Source organism: Bactrocera neohumeralis, chromosome 2, assembly GCF_024586455.1.
Source record: "Bactrocera neohumeralis isolate Rockhampton chromosome 2, APGP_CSIRO_Bneo_wtdbg2-racon-allhic-juicebox.fasta_v2, whole genome shotgun sequence".
Taxonomy (NCBI): Eukaryota; Metazoa; Arthropoda; class Insecta; order Diptera; family Tephritidae; genus Bactrocera; species Bactrocera neohumeralis.
This window is the reverse complement of record NC_065919.1, coordinates 78,101,627-78,121,795: the sequence shown is the minus strand read 5'-3', so window position 1 is coordinate 78,121,795 and position 20,169 is coordinate 78,101,627. Positions and strand designations below refer to the sequence as shown.

Genomic DNA, 20,169 nt, shown 5'->3' with positions numbered 1-20,169 from the left:
CTGAATTATTTTATTATTTCCTAAAAGACTTGTTGGACGTACGTTATACATAAAAACTACTTTTATTATATTTTTGTATAATACGAGTGCTTAAAGTATTGGTTGTTTAATGACAGGACTAATTTACTGTTATTTCAATACAGGGTTAACCGCTGATGTAATATATTGGCAATGAACACGATAAAGATGTAGAGGAGCCTGGAAAATCGCACGTCATTTTATAGCCGTAAGAATTCAACTGAGGGACAATCACGATGTAGAGAGTAAGGCGTGTTCAGTAATTCATTCTTTCTTGTTCAAAATTACTTCCTTTGTTTTTTAGATATTGGACAAATATTTGAAAGAGAGTTGAAGAGGGAAGCGATACTCATTTGCAACCAAAGGAAGTTCGAATAGCAGTAACCGTCTGAAGAACAACAAAGCGGCAGGGTCGATGGATTGCCGGCCGAGCTATTCGAATACGGCGGCGAAGAACTGATAAGGAGCATGAATCAGCTTCTTTGTAGAATATGGTCGGACGCAAGCATGCACGACGATTGGAATTTAAATGCGCTCTGCACAATCCTCAATAAGGGAGACCCTGCAATCTGCGCAAAAAGCTGCTTTTGACAGCACGAAAAAGAGCTGCTTTTATGGCTCGATGTCTGAATTTGGTATCCCCGCAAACTAATACGGCTTTAAAAACTGACGTTGAGCAATATCAAAACCTTCGTCAGGATCGGAAAGGACCTCTCCGAGCTGTTCGATACCAAACGAGATTTCAGACAAAGCAACTCCCTTTCATGCGACTTCTTCAAACTTCTCCCAGAGCAAATAATTCGAGTTGCCAAGCTAGATTAAGCTGGTACCATATTCTATAAGAGTGTACAGCGGCTGGCGTACGCCGATGATATCGATGATATTGATATCAGTGGCCTCAACAACCGCGCCGTTAGTTCTACTTTCTCCAGACTAGATAAAGAGAGAAGCAAACGGGTCTGGTGGTTAAAGAGGACAAGACGAAATAACTCCTGTCGTCACATTTGCGACTTTGCTCCCAAGTCACTGTTGACAGTCATAACTTCAAAGTTATAGATATTTTCGTTTATCTTGGAACCAGCAGTGACACTAACATTAACGTCAAAATCGAAATCCAACTCAGAATATCTCTTACCAAGAGATGCTACTTCGGACTAAGTGGGTAATTGAAAAGTAAAGTCCTCTTTCGACGAACAAAAGCCAAACTCTATAAGTCACTTATAATTCCCGTCCTGCTATATGGTGCAGAGGCTTGGACGATGAACACAACTGATGAGTCGACGTTGCGAGTTTTCGAGAGAAGACTTATGGTCCTTTGTGCTTTGACAGCGGTGAATATCGTATTCGATGGAACGACGAGTTATATGACAATATTGACATAGTGCATCGAATTAAGGGACAGGGGCTCCGCCGGCTTAGTCACGCCCTCCGAATAGACGAAAGCAGTTCCCGCCGAGATAAGCAGAGGATGGCGAAGGCCGCCACTTCATTAGAAAGACTAGGTGGAGAGGGACCTGGCTACACTTGGAATATCCAATTAGCACCAAATAGCGAAAAGGAAGAACGGCTGATGAAAATACTTCCATACGATTTTAATGAAATTGTGGATCAGTTGCAACCAGACGGAAAGCGTTATATTAGGTAAGAGAATACTTGAACTCGGCTGGTAGGATGAAAATCACCAAAGAAAAGTACGGAACCGAGTTTAGGTGGAATATATGCTCAATCTGGGTAGCAATGCTAGGGATCCTGCTTGGTTAAGCTTGTGATTAAAAGGGGTAAATTTAGGAGCCCAGCTATTGATGAAGTGAGCTCAAGCTGGGAGTCAAGGAAGAGTAGCGACACCAAGTTTAGGGCTCATAGGACAAGCCAGCTTAATTGTCTTATAAGTAATTTGATATCATATTGGAGACTTTATCTAGCAATGATATAGAAATATATCCTATAATTTTTCTATAATTATTACAGCATAAAAAGAAATGTATGAAATAAATTTATTTCACTCCTCAATACGGCTCTTTCATTAGCTGTAACCTCACTTCACATTCAAACTGCCATCACATTAGTACTTATCCTCCACTGCTCGCTGCATGTAACCTAAAACCCTCTGTTGTTTTTATATTGAGACCCAACGACATGCTGATTACAAACGAAAAATTGGCTAGATTAGCTATAAAAATAAATAAGACAACCTGTAATGCAACGATATGGACAACAACAACAATACTTGAAAGCAGAGTGTAGGCGTTTCGCAAAAGTTGTAGCAGCGAAAATCAGTGAGATCGACGAGATTTTGCGTAGGCCGTAGCAGAAACAGCGTCTACGCTACAACAAACATACTCACACACATGCACTGCGGGCGAACAAACAAAGCTACCTGGGAATATGAATTGCTTTATGCGCACGCGCGGCACAACACTTGTCGTTAGCAACAACAACAACCATTGAAATACAACACTTGTTTCACTGGAATGAATGGGCAATTCCATTTTATTGGTACATTTTATTTTTAATATGTTCATTTATCTACATACTTGTTAAATGATTTTCTATAATGTTGTTTTCATCGTTGTACCCTACACATAGTATAATTAATTTACTGTGATGTTTGTAATTTCCAGAAGGAAATGACGGAAACCTTATGAACTACATATATACTTGTATAACGGATTTTTCATTAAGAGCGATAAAAAATTTTTTTTTTACAAAAATGTTTTGGCATATTAATGAAATTCCTTATTCCTGTCAAAGTACATTCAATGCCATTATGTATGGAACTCGATTTCTTTTGCATGGCCACCACGGGCACGCTTGCAGAAGTCTAGACCCTGAACCTAATTCAAATTCGACGGGTTTCCAGCATAATAGGTCGATCCAGTTGCAGTTTCACGTTCGATATTCGTACGAAGTTCATCAATCGTCGCTGGCTTGTTGGCATAGACCACAGGCTTGACTTAACCCCACCGGAAATAGTCTAAGATGTCAAATCGCACGACCGAGGCGTCCAATTGACTGGGCCATTGCATGACATAACACCTTCACCAAACTTGGTTTTCAATAAATCAATTGTGACATTCGCTGTGCGGCTTGTGGCGCCGTCCTCTTGGAACCACATATTGTCCAAGTTGTTTGCCGGTCTTGATCATCACGGAAGAAGTACGGCCCAATGAGGCCGCCGGTCCATAAACCGTAAGTTTCTCGACAAACAATGCTGACTCTACGAGTACGTGCAGATTGTTGCCTAAACAATAATGCATTATTGACGAAGTCAATCAGCCAGAAATATGCCTCATCGCTTAAGTTGATTTTTCGATGAAAATCCGGACCATTTTCAAGTTGTTGCTCAGCCCAATTCACGAAAATACAATGATTCTGGTGGTCAAGTGGCTTGAGTTGGCTAGAGTTGAGTTTGATTTGCGTCTTTTTCAATTGATGCGCTAGCGGCTGCAATATTCAGGACCCAATGGGCACTTCTTTGTCTCACTGGCACGAAAACATTTTATGTTGTATCTGTGGACTTAAATTTTTCTATTAGACGCTCGACTGTTGATCCGACAGGATGATTATGACCACCATTAATTGGGTGTAGCGCTCTTAAAGTTGAGGCGACTGACTCCGAATTTTGCTAGAAAAAGTTTAATAATTTCGACGTGCTTTTGGATCGTATATCCTTCCATGATGAAATTGCAAACCTTAGTGAAGAGAAATTTCAAAAGAACGGGAAAAATATGGCATCGTTTGTTGTCTCTATCGGTCTACTTTTGTAGCGGCCTAATGAAAAGACCTTATATATGGTATATAGAAATGATCTCCCTGAAGAACTGAGTGGATTAAGTCGATTTGAAAATACCGATATGGATTTTTGGTACGCCTCTTTTCCTTTTCAAGAAGCTGCTTATTTGTCGAAGCGTCGATATCGATTCACTATAGCATACTTGTATATTGCCACACAAACTGAGCGGTCGGAATTGTGTATTTGTATGGGGAACTTTTCTATTTAATCACGAAATTATACAAAACAACAATAATGCCATATAATATTTTTTTTTGATCAGACGATTTTGTGAAGGGTACTACAGCTTCGGTGCAACTGGATTGAACATTGTTTCCTCTTTTTATTTGATCATATCTGAATTTAGTGCATTTATTTTTTGTATTTACTTGGCACTATTTTACATGAATATTAAATGCGCTTTGGCGGCTGTGTATCCTACCTACGCAAAACATGCTGTGACAGCAAGCCAAATTACAACAACAAAAAACAAGATATGTTATAAAAAACCAATGTAATGCGAGAATTTATGCGGCTTTGGGGCAATTCAAAATCATACCAACGTACAAAGAGACAAAAATCTACGAAGCAAAGTACAGCGATTAGGCATTAGTTATTCGGTTTTAAACACTAGCAACAGTTAACGGTTATTTATTTCGGGCACGTGTGTGCGTGTTCGTGAAATACCGCTGATAATTGTGTAAAAATATTTCAATTTCCAGATTAATGGCTGCGTTTAGCAATTTATTTGCAGAACATTTTCCAAAGCGCACGTGGAATTGGCTTATTTCTTTAATGTTCGCTATTTTTATTATATATATATTTCTATATGTAGGCATATTACATAATTACACTCACATTTTTCAAACATTTGAAATTTATCTCCAATATTAGCTTGGCGCTGTGGTCGTCTGCGTGCCACAAAATCAATAAAATTGTCTTATTAAGCACGACAACGGCCCACAGTGCCGCGGTGTATGTGCGCATGCGCAGCGTGAAAAACCAGTGGCAGACCCCTTGTTAATTAAACGCATTTCGTAGGCATATTTATGCTTTTATGCGTGTTTCAGTCAAGTAGAAACTGCGCACACTGTCTGCATATGAAATTATTATTTCGAAGTGTTTTTTAGCTCTTTGCTGATTTCTGTCGCCAGCGCTTGGCACTTCATAGTGTGTGGTCCACTTGTTTTTCCAAATTACCAGACAAATATGAAAATAATGAATTGTGTTCAGTCGTAGTTTCACATGCCAATAATTTCATGTGGGTCCCTGGTAATTTAATCAATTTAATTCGGATAATTGGTAATCAAAAACCTAATATGATATTAACAAATTTTCAAATAACTTAGATATTGGTACCTAGTTCTGATCTCATTTTGCTTTTTTGGCAATTTCCTGAAATAAAAGATTTAGGAAACAAACTTCGAATCTAATAATGGAAGCTTTACTTTCTCGGAAGTAAATAAAATGAATTTGAAAGGCCCTGAATTCATTGCCATTTCGTCTAATGAATGACTTTGTGCAATAAGTCTTTTACGAATATTTTCTATTATTTAAGGAATAAATTATACTGAAGTTCTATTGTTGTGCCTATAGCTTCTGGAGGCGGAAAAAAAGGAGAATGTACTTAAGTTTTCTTGCAATCACAAATCATAAATTTTATTGGGGTTATATAGAAAGTCTAGTAAGAAAAATCTATTATTTCATCTGATCAAATTTGATGTGGTCTTACAAAACCTTAAACTACGTCTTCAGATATTTTATTAAAAACTTTAATTTCGCTTTCAAACTAGGCTCCTATGCCAATAGAATGTACCAACGCTTAATTCAGTACGTTTTTTGTAAGTTTCAGATGAGATGGCCTACAATGCCTTCAACGAATTTTAGGATTTTTGGTTTCTAAGTTGCTGGACAGTTTCTACACCCGTAGTGATGCGTTTGATGAATGTATCATGCCCAGCTATTTTTACAAACATTTATTTTGTGGCATGTGGATATCAAATTTCGCAAGAACGTCAAAGATTGATTTCAGAACTACTACGTAATTTTGTTAATTTTTGAAATTTTTCAAAAATCGTAAATCATTGTATAGGAAATACCATCAAATTTAATGATCGTTTTGATTTTTTTTGTTTCAGCTACACATTCGGCCAGAATTATGTCAGCAGTTGGGGAACTTTTTTTTTGGCGCCTCCGAAGACAGCACATAACTCCGTTATTTTCCACTATTTTTATAAAAAAAAAAACCTTCAGATACAGCTAAAAATAAGTATACCTTATTACGTCCAAATAATTTTGAAACATTCGATTACCCCTTAGGGGGCTATGGCAGAAACATAGACAGGAGTAGGTAGTCTATACTTAGCGTCAAATGCTGTGACTATTGAGTGAATGCGTAACAACCTTAGAACTAAGATCTTACAACGAGTCACTATCGATGTGTGTGGTCTGGTATTTGCTTGGTGGAACAGATATCCTCTGCTATTGTCCATTCTTGTCCGCTTCTTGCCCATTGCTTACTTCAGATGATCCAAATGTTGACAATAAGGGTCTGAATGTAGAGCAGTAGTAGCCAACTCAATTAAACTTGGAATATTAGGGCTTTGAGAGCACGTGTAAGAAGGAAAGGCTTTCAAAAAAAAAAAACAAAATTTGAAAATTCATAAAGGAAATGAGGTCATATCCTGCAATATTCCATAATGTTCATAATTAGAATCCTAACAGCTTTCAATATGTTTGTTGTTGTTTTTTTTTCTTTAGATTAATTATAATCATGATCATCTTGAACTTGCTCATAGAATAATCCGATGAAATTCAATAATCGTTAAAATGTGTGGCAATCAGCCAAACGGCCCTGTGGAATTACAGCATTTTGCTTCACCGAATAAAAGTATATGGACTCGAGGTGATTCAATACAAACTAACAGGTTTTGAAAGTCCTCTGTCCTAAACTCAAGCCATAATCCTCTGCTGCAACCTCTTCTGCTGCGTAAGCAGATTCCAGCGAGTATGACGCACGGCTAATAACAATGATGCGCATGGGCAATTACTATTGGCAGTTGAAGCTTCATTGTGGCGCAAGAGAAAGGCGCATCGCATTTGTATTTTATGTCCTTCAATTAATTTGGAACAACATTTTTATTACATTGCTGGGACATCAGTGCGTCTAAAATGTGTTCGGCGCAGGTTAAAATGCGGCTGTTGGCGTATACTTTGTCACCGTGCATTTTGCTGCCTGCTCCATAGTGGAATAGCAACATTTGCCACCTCGCTCTACCTCGCCACCGCTCTCCCTAGAACTAAGAAGCATGCACTTTATTGGATCCACGAATTTATGCCTTCCTTATTTCCGGCGTTTGCTGCATCTAACGGTTAAGAAATATTTGTGGTCTGACCACCTCTTGTTGTCGATTATCATTACTAAGCCTACTGCTTGCATACACCTGGTCCAATGTTCTGACTCTTTAACGGTTTATGGTGGTTGTGTTTGTTGCAAGTTTCAATGCTTCTTGCATGCAGCTGTGTTTGCGGTCGCATGTGCGCTGCATTCTTGAAAATTTGCTTTAGCTGGTAAACACTTATTGCCATTTGCGCAGAGGTACATGGTTGTATATTGCTATTGGTTCGCATAATTTTCTATAAATAATATTAGTGTTTATTTTAAATTTAATATTTCTTTGGGATTAAATTAACCGGTTGAAAAACATAAATACTGGCGAGACGCTCATAATAATAAGTTATTGTTTTGTAGAACCTCTGAATATATTTAAGCTTTAAAGGCAAAGGAAAGTAAAAATGAATGAAAATCACTATATCGGCGAAAACTCTACGCTGAGTGCATTTACATATTTATTTTATTGGAAGATAACTCACACATTGATCGATCTTTTTGGTATAGAACCTGCTAAAATAATAAAAACTGTATACGGGGTGTGTACGAGAGAATTTTAAAATTTTGAAGGTTTGTACAGTCCATTTTCAAAAAGATTATGTCGATATATATATATGCTCGAAAAAGTTCTTATCTGTATTTATTGCTTATTTTGTCTGTCCTAGCGACTAAGTTTAGGCGTGGTTTAATGAACTTGGCGATTTTTGCTTATTAAAAGCTCACACTTCTTTGCTTGTTTCTAATTCTTGGCAAGAACAATATTGTAATGATTCTCCAGCCTCCATATTTGTTCGAAAATTTTTATTCCGATTCCAATGAACCCCTTTTTTATTATTGTGTTTGGAAAATTTAGTGCGAAAGGACAGATATCCGTACTCTTGCAACATGTTGCTACACAGTATAAATGGAAGACGTGCAAGCAATTGTGTCGCTTCTTCAACACAGACTTTTTGCAGAATTTTAACTGTCCAATAATATTTTCCTATTATTTGATTCCTTTGCGTATTGCATCTGCATTTTGATTTTCACTATTCCGCTTAGTTAGATTCCCACGTCAATTACTTGCAGTTACTCTGTTACACTACACCATCCAATGCATGCAACAACCCTGCAACAAAACTCCCTAAAGCACCTTAAACATTCGGCCATTCATGCGCTCGCGACCACTGCGGTGTGTATATTTCCCAACTCAGTTTTTAATGTAATTCGGATTTTCTTATTTGTCACACCGAAAAACGACAACAAACAATGTCGCTCACACATTGGTGCGTGTTGCAACCATTTTCGCTTTGCCAACTGTGTGTCTCTGGGCATGTGTGTTTGTTTAACACCAATTGACGGAGCACTACATACAAGACATTTGGAAGGACAGAGACTAATAAAGCCTTACAAAAATTTGTTATGTTTAGATATTTTTGATGTTGTACGTTTAATATGGTAATATTCCTAGAATTTGTTCCGCTATTTGTTGAAGTCACCTATCGAGACAAAAACAATAATGACTTAGGAAAAAAAATATCTGCATATAATAAAATGGTGAAGTACTTTTTTATTCATCTTTACAAATATTTCCGCAAACTGCAGCTATTTTCTTAGAGTTACGATCTTGAAGAGTCCACCTAGTGCCAATTACGACGAAGTTTCCAACCCATCCCTTTCTTTTACTTGCATGTCATTGATTTCGGGTCCTCCATACTACGAATGACATAGGTTGGTATAAAGTCGGCACAAATTTGGCATGGGTTCCATTCCTTTGTGGATTTGATAGAGTATATGAGAATACTTCTTTGATAAATATTTCTATCATTTTTCAATATAAGGTATATCTTTTCACATACAGCCCTTGCTTTGTTCAGGTAGATATAATGAGTAAGAAAGATTAGTACTTTTTGTAAGTTTGCAAGTACTTTTATTAACATGAATTATGTTTATAACATTTTTTAGTTAACTACTGGCTCAGAGCATACATTATACTTAAGGTTATATCAATACTGAAGATTAATATCACTCATAATATGGAATATACATCTTTTACGCATTTTAGCATGCTTTTTCGATTAGTTTTTGATATTTTATAACTATTTATCAAGTTTCAAGCGTTAGTCCTTTGGTTCGTTGCTTCCATCTTTGTCCGTCTAAAAATTTTTTTTTGGTATTCCAGCATTCAACGACATCTTAATAGACATATTCCGTATAAACTGGTTTCATGCGCTTTGACATATTCAATATCGGTGGCATTTTTTTGCGGCATAAGTAGCTCAACACTTCACTACACTTACCACAATTACAAACCAGCGGTGGCAAGCAATTGCTGCTAGCGACAAGCTCCTGGCAAGGCTCACCTATATTCCTATAACAAACCATACGAGGTTCGCAGTTCGTGCGGTTCATATTTAAGTCAAACGCGCCTAGGAAAAATTTACAATTATATATTTCATTAGGGCAATTGTAAAAGATAAATTGTGTACTCACCATGCGCGCACTCTCTGGGATCCACTGAAAGGCCGGGTTCACACTCATTGGGTGAAAAAGAAGGTCTTCAATGTATATAAGTAGGTTTCGTTAAATAATTGTCGCTGATAAATAAAAAAGATTATACTCACAATCCTTGTGTGGCACGATGCCAGAAAACCAGCATGAATACTAGCAGCCAACTAAACTTAGTTATCCAGTATATATGCGAGTTCATATTGATACTCAGATACACTATAGGCTTTTGAAATTGTTTTCTTAGTTAGAATGGCAGCACTTGATGTAGCTGCTTCAAGGCTGACCAAGCGTTTGATGTTTTTCCTTTGAGCTTCTATATCCTTTTATAGGTGGTCATAGGTCTTAACTCTCTAGATTTTTTGTTAAATTTTAATTAATTCAAATTTATGCGAGATAGAAAATGCTTAATTAATTATACATTCCCAATCAGTTAGGGGGGTGGCAAATTATCAATGGTCAATTGCGCTCGCATTTTATAGCAAGGGTGATAGTGGTTGTTTTAAAATTACTTTAAGACTTTAATTTTAATATCTCTTATTGAAACTTGATCTTAGTAAATTGGTGAGTTACAAAATTTTTTTGAGATGGGTGCTGAAAATAGTATTGGTATTGGTAATGGCATAGATATTTGTATTGATATTGATAATATCATTAGTAATGGTAATCATATCGGAAATTAAATCAGTTATGTTGTTATTATTGGTATGTATTTACATTGGTATTGGTATTAGTATCGGTATTGGTATTGGTATTGGTATTGGTATTGATATTGGTATTGGTATTGATATTGATATTAATATTGCTATTGATATTGATATTGATATTGGTATTGGTATTGATATTGATATTGGTATTGGTATTGGTATTGATATTGATATTGGTATTGGTATTGGTATTGATATTGGTATTGGTATCGGTATTGATAATAGTATTGGCATTGGTATTGTATTTGGTATTGGTATTAATATAAGGTATTGAAATTGGTGTTGGTATCAATATTAGTATTGATATTGGTATTGGTATTAGTATTGGCATTAATATTGTATTTGATATTGTATTGGTAATGGTACTCATCCGAGGATTGAAATTAGTATTGGTCTTTATAACGTTATTGTTATTGGTAGAGTTAAATGACCGTCGGTGCGTCAGTCATCAGATATTTTTATAAAGAATAAATAAATGAAATAAATGAAGTAATTATGCAATAATTAATAACAATTTGGCTGTGAAATTCTCCAACACCAATTATTGAAATGCTTACATTCGCCCCATTGACCCATAGCGGGCTCGGTTCATTGCTTACGCACAAATTAGCGCCACTTCATTGAACAATTAGTAGTGGTCAAGGGTAAGATGATGACAATGAAACTATGGTTCGGTTAATGATTGAAATTCAAGGCTGATTGAATTATTCAAAAGAATAATATTTTGAATATTTAATTAGAAAACTGCATAAATTATTAGAAAAGGATGTGACTGAAAGCCACTTGAGAGAGCTATAAAAGGATGGCGCAAAAGTCAGCGAAAGCAGAAACAGCTGAAGCAAAGTCCAGAGTCACTGGAATCAAAGTTACAAAGTTGTGTGTTTTGGAAACAGAAAATATTGAAAATGGCGTCTTATCGCAGTGCTCGCAATCATGTCGGTTGGTTCGCCAAGCTAAGCTTGACATTGATTTTGGTGCTGATTTTGCGACAAAATGGAACACAAGCTTTGTAAGTATATAGTACAATTTTAAAGTAGTATTATTTTCTGTTACACAAATAGGAAATTATTTTCTTAATTTTTACTTTGAAAGGAAATCTTTTGGTCCTTCTATCAATTGCGGCCCAAACAACGTTTATCCTGAAAGTTGCAAACATGGTAAGTTAGTGTTTTTATATAAAACTTTTAAAGTTTTAAAAACTATATTTTTAATTTAATTTCTCTTTTCATAGGCAGTTTTAGCATAAACTTCAACCCTGAGTTCTGTCTTCCACGCACATTATGTCGCAAAGGTGTGGGTGAGGTTTGCCGCGAATATGGCGGAAGCAGCGATTGTAAACCGGGCTTGTACTGCAACTGTTACCACCGGTGCAGTGAGAATCCCGATATCTGTCCATTTTTCGGCAACGGTATATTGGATTTAAATGCTAAGAACTAGATAATGCAAATACTTATTAGGTTTTAGACACTTTTATACTTATAACGGTTTAGACGGCTCAGCAGCATTAGTATACTTATATGCAGTATTTCTATCTATAGCTAGTTTATATAAAAGCCATATTAATATTGTAAAAGCTTTTGAAAATTTAGATTTTAATATGGTACTACATTCATCATATTCGATGAGATGATATTTATTATGACATACATATGTAAATTGTAGCGGAAACAATTACTTAAATATATATATGATCAAATATTGAAAATTGGTTGATTGTGTTTTTTTTTCTTTTAAATATTATAAAAATCTTTTGAACAAAATATTATTATGTTCATATTTGGGAGCTTTCGTTCTAAGTTACGGATATAATTTTATGAAAAAAACACAAATTATTTTAAAAACTTTAAGTTTACATACAAGGTCTGTCGCAAAAGAAACCGGACTGTTAAAAAATTTATTTATTTATTATTTATTATTTTTTCAGGGATTAAAAATTATACTCGAGATTTCTTTGTCTTTGTTTTTAGTTACATTCTTTTAGTTCTCTTTTATATTACACTTCTTTTTCTGGAGAAAAGTATGTGTGTGGTGGGTTAAAAAATTCTAAAAAAATTTCACTTGGTGCTCTGAAAAAGTTGTCTTCTACGAAACTCTCCAAGTATGAAAAATTCATAACTCGCTTTGGGCTAAATAAAAAACTATCTGGTTTTATCAATTTTTACGATATTGAATACCCTACAAAATAGTCATTTACGGTTTTTTCGTTAACCTAATCGATAAATAGGAATCAACGGTGGAAAATCAAATATTTTGCGACATTCTTATATGAATTTTCAAAACTCGCAGTTTCGTAGGAAACTTACGGCTTAAAACCTTTTTTGCTTAAAAGTATCTCAAATCCAAAAACTATAATTTTAGTATATGCATACAGTTAACGATGGAAGAACCAGTCAAAAATTTAATTTTTAACAAAATGGCGGTTCCCAAAAAAAGTCGAATTTTCGTGAATAACGAAAACATACATACATACATATGTATATGTAAGAAGAATAATCTATTCGTGTGAAAACTTCACTCTGTGAAATTCGTTTTTGAAAATTTCGTTTAAAAAAACGTTTAAAATTTTGGGTACTGTTTACACTAAATTAAATTAATCGTAAGCTTATATTCCAGGAACTATTTGTCAGATCAACATACAATTTTTGGAGAATATTTTCAAATATATTTGCATTCGAAATATACATATGTATGTACATATGTATAAAAAAATCAAAATCAATTTTTTTAAATTCACAAGCGGATATAACCCATCAATTTACTCAATGCAAGCAATTTTAACAGCAAACTGTTACCAACAGCAGCATTCTATAGACTGAGAATGTTAAAGCAGATAATGTTAGAGAATAATATTCGCGCCTTCTCTGGTTAAGACCAATTTAATGCAATGGCACTGCACTCAGAAAATGTTAAAATATGCCATTAACATTCCTTACTGTCGCTGATGAATTTAGCATTTCAGCGCAACAGCGAAATGTTAACTTACAGATACGCTGTTCGCAGAAAATGTTAAAAAATGTCATTAACATTCTTTACTGTTGCTGCTGTGTGTTAGCATTTAATACAGCAACTTACAGTTAACAGTCCCCACTTGCACATTAGCAGCAATTATTCCTTTTGCCTTTCTAATTAACAGTGAGAATAACTGAGCACCAGCTGTGCACCTGTTAATCCAAAACGAATCAAACAACTCTCCAACTAACATTCAAACCTGTTGGCCAACCGAGCAACTATCCAACTAGTTAGCGAACTTATCAACATCAAACCCAACCGGCAATAAAAACAGAGAACAATTTTTATATTCTCTGATCCAACATCACATTCTCTCTTCACCTGAGCAGAGAAGGTTAAAGTTTTATTTCCTCTGGTTTGCATTATTTCAATTCCATTGCATTTCGCCGGCTCTTCAGGTGTTCCTGGTGTTCCTGGTGTGCCGGCTCTGTCTGCACCTGTCTATTGTTGGAGCTGCAATTCAGTGTTGAGCGAACCCGTACTGCGCTAGGTTCAAGCGAGTCGCGGTGATTGCATTCTGTCCAAACGCCATGTACTAAAGTAGCACCAAAAACACACACACGTAGAGTGAATGTCGTAAATATTTTACTTAAATACGTTCGCATATCCATGTCGTTGTCGTGTTTATCCGGGGCCTACGTTACTCGCTTGGGCTTATTGTTGTTTGCGTGTTTGCTCGCCGGCTTGTTTGTTTAGGGTAGGTCTGCTGCAGTGAAGTGAAAACAAGTTTTGCGCCTCAACTTCAACGCGTCCGCCTGGTAGGTAGGCGTGTGTGTGCCATCGCTTCCCTCGACCCGCGCACAGTAATGGTCCCCATGGCATGTCACCCCAAATAAACACATTTTTAGCTATAGTCGTTTTCAGTGTTGCTTGCTGATTGAGCTCAACTCTTTATCAGTCGCTCGTACGCGCTCTGCTCTCGGTATGTGCAATTCACTTGTTCGTTGCTCGTTTTCTTGCTGCTCCAAATTCGCCAGTATTCGCGTTCGTAAATTTATTTGCATCGCTTGCCTTGTTGCCGTTATTACTGCTATCTCGCAATTTGAGCTTTGTCGGTAGGGCTGCTGTTGATGTTGGTATTGCTGCTGCCACTGCTGAGTTTTGTGTTTTGTGAACAGGTGAATTCAATTGCCTATTCTTATGCAAATTATTGCGTGCTATGCATGTGTGTGTATGTTGGTGCGAAATGTAATGGGATTGAAGCAGTTGATAATCTGAGTATTGTTTTGGCAGCAATTGTCGGCTCCTTCGTGACAAATTTCATTTCCGAACAAAAGTGAAAAGGGTTGAAAAAATTGTGGGCGACAACAAAATGTAAAAAAAGACAATTTACAGAATTGTAATAGTATTTTTCTACATACCCTCATCAAAGTTAGACTCAAAATCATAGTACGAAGGAATCCTTTAAGTTTACTTTACGGATGCCGCAAATAAATGCAGCAATGATGTGCAAAAACAACGCCTAACCGAAAGAACACAACCCGTTATAGAACAAATGGGCGTTGAGTATTCAGAGCAGCTGCTTATTCTTCTTCATTTTATCTGCACCAACGGAAGTTTAATAAATTTTTTTTTTATTATAAATTTTCAGTTGCTGCCGATTGCCGAGATTGTGGGTCGTGCCATTAGCATTGCCGCAAGCACTTTATTTTTATTTATTTGGATTGTTTTTCTTCCGGCGGCCATTTTTCCTAAGCTGCCGGCTGCTGCTATTGTTTATATGCAATTGCTATTCGGTGGCACAAGAGTTGGCCTTATTTCCTTCGGCCCCACTTGGCTGCTGCCGTGCCGCCGGTGCTGGTGCTGCTTTTGCGCCATTAACCAGCAAAGCAGCCAGCCAGTTCCAAGCGGCAGCAATAATAGTGGCAAAGAAAACAGCTGTTGTTGCACAGATGTTCAGGCGTTGCAAGCGGATTTCGTTGCCACCATGCCGCCACACACATTTTAGAATACAAATATACATAAATATATTTACAAACCGCATAAGCAAAGTAAAACAACAACGATTCAACGTCGCTGCAAGTTCTCTTTGCTGACGCATTTCTCCTCAGCACACCCCATTTGACACCATTACGTCGCTGTCACGATGATGCAGAAGTTGTCAGGCAACTTTTACCTAACTGCAGTCAATATTTTTCGAATTTACTGCAATTTTATAAATAAAAATAATAAAAAATAAAGCTGACGACCCAAAATTTGTGGCAATTTAAGCTACTGATCCCTCTAGAGCTTTTCGTCCTACTCGTGTTTCGCAATATATCATATACTTTTGATACCCATATTACATTAATTTGTAACTGTATTAATATTTGGAATAAATCGATATCCCATTAAAACCATATTTTGGGCTTTTGGCGTGCTTAAATATAAAGCAGTTTACTTAGCAATAGTAATTTATCAAGTTACTACCTATCTTTGCATTCACATGCGATATTTCTTTTTAACTTTTACTCTAATTAGTTAAAGTTTCCTTAACATTTACTCCTCATTACCGCCATTAATAATAATAAATTCTTGACAAAACAATGGCAACTCGCTGACTTGTGGAAAAACGTGGAAACCGCTTAATTGTGGGAACAGCTGAAACAGATCACCGCTGCCGGCAAACATATTCCGGCGCGTTTGGCCGACTGCTTGCATACAGTCGCACTCAGTGCTTGAACGCCTAAAAGTATATTTGTATGTGAATGTTTTATGTGGCTCAGCGCCTACCGATTGTTTGTTCATTTTTTCCTAGTCCGCCTGCTAGGCCGTCTAGTCATTGACCGCGACTAAAGAACTAACAAATATTTACTCACACATACACAGACATATTTCGTTGGCGTAATTAGTAAATTACAAATAAAATTACGAAAAAATGTTGCTAGTGTTTATTTGTTTGCTTTTGATGGTTCTTATTGGCTGCTGTGAGAGCTTTAATTGGCAAGCGCCAGCTTTGCTGTAGTTTTTCACGGTTGCTAGTTTTTCCAGCAAATGTTCTATTGTTTCTAGTGTCTGTTTCGGTAATTTATAATATGTTGTTCGCTAAACTGTTAATTGACTGTAATCATCGCTTCAGATATGTATGTCAAAATTAGTATAAATGTTACCGCTGTGTTTTTGATATATTATCTAACTGAAAGTAGTCCGAATTTTTTTATACTTCTATATATTTTATTGCTAAAAACAATTATTTTAAATTATATTTACTTCTAAAAATATTCAACTGTCAATTTCAAGTTTCGAACATTATTGTAGGTTTGCGATAACTCCCTCGATATCTTTCGTTCTCACCGTCGGTACATATACGTATGTACTATAATCAACCACTTAAAATGAATAACTTATATTATTTTCTAGAATAACATATATCTAGAATACCTTCTGTCCGAAACAATTGATCACTGCTCGTAACTTTTCCCGCTGTGCTTGTTTTACAGTTGTCACCATTTAGTTTTCAAACTTTTCCAAGTAAAACTTGTTAATAAGTCCATAAAACGCACATGGAATCTTTACCATCTTTATCAGTGGTTTTTATTCTAAATCAAGTATTTTGCCACTTATTTGCATTACTTAAGTGAGAAGGTCGAGCGGCTTCTGTTATTGTAGCTGTATTTTCTACGCTTTCAATTTAAGACCGTGACGTAAAATACGCCGAATCGTTCCATACGTCATTTCGAGTTACTGCGAACGGCGCCGAATCAACTCTCCACGGACTTGTACACTCTTAGTTACGTTTGCTATATATTCTTCACTGCGTGCTGGACGTGGTCTATTCGATCGAATATTATCCAATAGTGAATGCTGGGTCTCAAGATGGGTGGTGGTGTTCCGAATAGTACCCTCAGTAGGCCGATTATGTTGACCATAAGTGGAGCGAAGCACGCGAGACTCATTGTTTACAGAATTTTTGTAATAAAGTAGAACGATTTGTAAACGGTGTTCAAGCGCAAGCTTTTCTATGATGAAATGCCAAACAATACTGGACAATACTGCTGTGTTTAATGTTTACATATTTAAGTATGAAATTGAAAAGTTCGTTTATGCTAAGTCCATGTTTTGGAAATGAAAAATTAAGATTTATTATAATTTAGATTATTGTTTTAATTCTTCGATAAAGAAATTTCTACCACCCTAATGTAAAAATATTTTAGTGTATTTATTATTACTTAAAGCTTATTTTTCCAACATACATATATTCTGGATTTGCTTTCAAATGAATCATAGTGTGACTATTAAAAACATTAGCTGCGCTTGAACTGTCAATGCCACCCTGCTACCAGCATTTACTTAACCAATGCTGCCCTCACTACTTTTTCTATACATCGTTGTTGTCACAAAAACCACGAATCGATGCGTTTTTGTACAGTTGTGCATGTCCAGTGAACTTAACATTTGTTTTTATTGCTCTTTTTCTACTCGCCTCTGGCTTCCTTTGTCTATGTGTCGCTCGCCCACAACAAATCCGACGTAGCTTAATTGACCTTAAAATGGTTCAGCATTTTGTGGCCACAAAGGCAAGTCGAGCAAAATTGGAAGAGAAAAACATTTGCCAGCGAAGCAAAATAGCTTTGAGGAGAACCGCCAGCGCGCGGTTGACAGGTGAACACGCTGCGCACGGCGCTGGGCCGTGGCGTCACTTCGTGGCTGTGCATTTTTATGTGCCTTTTTGCGCTCGTCGCATTGTGGCTGCCACACATATTTTATTTACTGCAAGTTGCAAATCGAATTTAGGTCGCGCGCTTATAAATATATATCTACGTATGTATGGATGCTATTTAACCAATTTTGGTAGTATTTTTCATGTGTTTGTGTGCTTAGTTCATACTCATTGTTGTTTTTTTTAATTTCAGCAGGTTTTTGCCTGAGCGCTGCCTTTGCCAATTCCGGCGATTGGTCACTGCAGCGGCATATGGCTGAGGCAAGTAGCAATACATGTCTGTATGTATGTTTTTGCAGTTAAACGAATTCAATTGTTTAATGGCCAGGCATGCATTTGCATACCCGTTGCGCGCCGAATTGGGGTCAAATGCGGTTTAATGTCATTTTAATGCAAAGGTTCAATTGCCAAAAAACACAGGGCGGCGGCCGATTTGAGTATGCGCAGCTGGCAAGTGCAGTTATCGCCAAGTTCTCAGTAGTCGCCACAGCGCATTTGCAGTTAAGAGAGGCACACTGTTTTGCATATTCATTGATGAGCACTTCGGATGCACAAGATAATTACGGTAATTTTTACATATTTAATTTTGCGCGTTGAATTTTCAATTCATTATTTTTTAATTTTCTGTTTTTTTAATTGCTGGTGTTTACTGCAGTCTCCGAGACTTTTAATATCGAAAATATTTTTACGCCTGCAATAAAATACTAAATAAATAAATTGTTTGTCTACATTTTTTTATTGTCAATTGCATATTGCTTTAGACCTTTTCAGTGAATATGTCGCTTTTAATACGAATTTAATATACGTATCGCGGGAAAAGATGTTGATGAGATGTAACACCCTAATGCACCTTTGCTACGCACATATGTAGAAGCAGGAAATGTTTTCAAATAAAAATTACAACATTAGGTGAGGCTGGGTTAATCTGGTTTGGCCAAAGGCTACGCATAGACCAGTTTGGTCCTTTGCGGTACCAGATGGAGTTCAGCTGCTAGGTCCAAGAGGAGTAGTCGTCGTATGGGATGCCTGCGTTTGACGCGAATTTCAACAGACTCTGCGGACTCGCTGTTGATGCTTACAGCGTAGTCTTATCAATGAGGGACAAGTGCAAAAGAGATGCTCCATTGTTTCACTGGTGCCCTACTCTAAGCATTTCCTGCAGTCTTCTCGATCTATCAGCCCTATCTTGCGGGCGTGTGTCGCCTCCAGACACTGACCAGTTAGTATTCCCATCATGTTTTTGCATTTCTATCGAGTGCGCTGATTTCGCTGCGCAGTTTTCAGCGAAGAAAACTTCAAGAGCCGCCGTTGGAGTTGTTCTTAAAGCTCCCGTTAGGTAACTAACTACAACCGAAAATGATAAAATTTTGAAGACTGCTTTCTATAATATCATATACACATGGAAAATCTGCTAGCTAGCGCCAGCGTGGAATTGTTGCTAAAAAGTGTATTGTTTATGTTTTTCATGGTTTGTTACTTGTTGCTGAGAATTTTTGTTAATTTTTAAGTGTCTTGTTAATAAGATACAATATCAACTAGCCGCACAACTTTAACGTTCGAAAATTACATATGTAGTTAATTACACATTTTTTCATGCACATAGATAAATATATTTATATTTATGTATGTATGTATATTAGACGTGAATTACGAGCTTTGAAACTAGATACGTTTCAAGAAGCTTCAATCAGTGCATAACTTCAAAATATAAATGATTGAGCTGCCTGAATTTTACCACCTACATTTAGCGACTACCCTAATGTGCATATTATATTCAAGTATTTGATGAATTATTCCAAGATTTGTTTTTACGTACACATCTGTGTAGTACTTCTTCAAAAAAAGCCTTCACTTAATATTACCGACAATTAAATTCACCAACGCGCCCAACCCTCAGAAAATCGGCGGACGGTTGCAAAACCAAAGCAACGCATTGATGGAGGTAATGGCTTACAAATGACGCTCATTAAGGCAAATTTTGCGAATATTCGGCATGCAGTTTTTTGCTGTTTTGGATGGATGGACTTTTATTTTATGACTCACACAAAAACAACAACAATCATACCTCACTACCGAAGAAGTAAATGTCAAACGTCGGCCGTACCAGTAGGCTTTATCTATCAAAGAAAAACAAAGAAAATAAAGC

The 20,169-nt window shown here is 36.6% G+C and overlaps 2 protein-coding genes across 2 annotated transcripts; one reads left to right on the top strand and one right to left on the bottom strand.

Moving 5' to 3' along the window:
* Positions 1-9,064: 9,064 nt before the first annotated feature.
* On the bottom strand, positions 9,065-9,972 carry LOC126754262 (uncharacterized). Its single transcript, XM_050466291.1, has 3 exons — positions 9,785-9,972; positions 9,654-9,718; positions 9,065-9,589 (listed from the first exon to the last, which is right to left on the bottom strand). The coding sequence occupies exons 1-3, from the start codon at positions 9,868-9,870 to the stop codon at positions 9,357-9,359; spliced, it is 384 nt and encodes a 127-aa protein (XP_050322248.1). The 5' UTR covers positions 9,871-9,972; the 3' UTR covers positions 9,065-9,356.
* A 1,234-nt stretch (positions 9,973-11,206) lies between these two features.
* LOC126758293 (uncharacterized) lies at positions 11,207-12,083 on the top strand. The gene is made up of 3 exons (XM_050472517.1): positions 11,207-11,384; positions 11,468-11,532; positions 11,607-12,083. The coding sequence occupies exons 1-3, from the start codon at positions 11,281-11,283 to the stop codon at positions 11,810-11,812; spliced, it is 375 nt and encodes a 124-aa protein (XP_050328474.1). The 5' UTR covers positions 11,207-11,280; the 3' UTR covers positions 11,813-12,083.
* The last annotated feature ends 8,086 nt before the right edge of the window (positions 12,084-20,169 follow it).

Bases quoted from the DNA above. Each gene is read 5' to 3' on its own strand.
- LOC126758293 (XM_050472517.1), top strand. From the start codon at position 11,281: ATGGCGTCTTATCGCAGTGCTCGCAATCATGTCGGTTGGTTCGCCAAG. The intron at 11,385-11,467 runs GTAAGTATATAG...TTACTTTGAAAG, and splicing joins CAAAATGGAACACAAGCTTT to GAAATCTTTTGGTCCTTCTA. The intron at 11,533-11,606 runs GTAAGTTAGTGT...CTCTTTTCATAG, and splicing joins TCCTGAAAGTTGCAAACATG to GCAGTTTTAGCATAAACTTC.
- LOC126754262 (XM_050466291.1), bottom strand. From the start codon at position 9,870: ATGAACTCGCATATATACTGGATAACTAAGTTTAGTTGGCTGCTAGTA. The intron at 9,719-9,784 runs GTGAGTATAATC...TATACATTGAAG, and splicing joins CATCGTGCCACACAAGGATT to ACCTTCTTTTTCACCCAATG. The intron at 9,590-9,653 runs GTGAGTACACAA...AATTTTTCCTAG, and splicing joins TCCCAGAGAGTGCGCGCATG to GCGCGTTTGACTTAAATATG.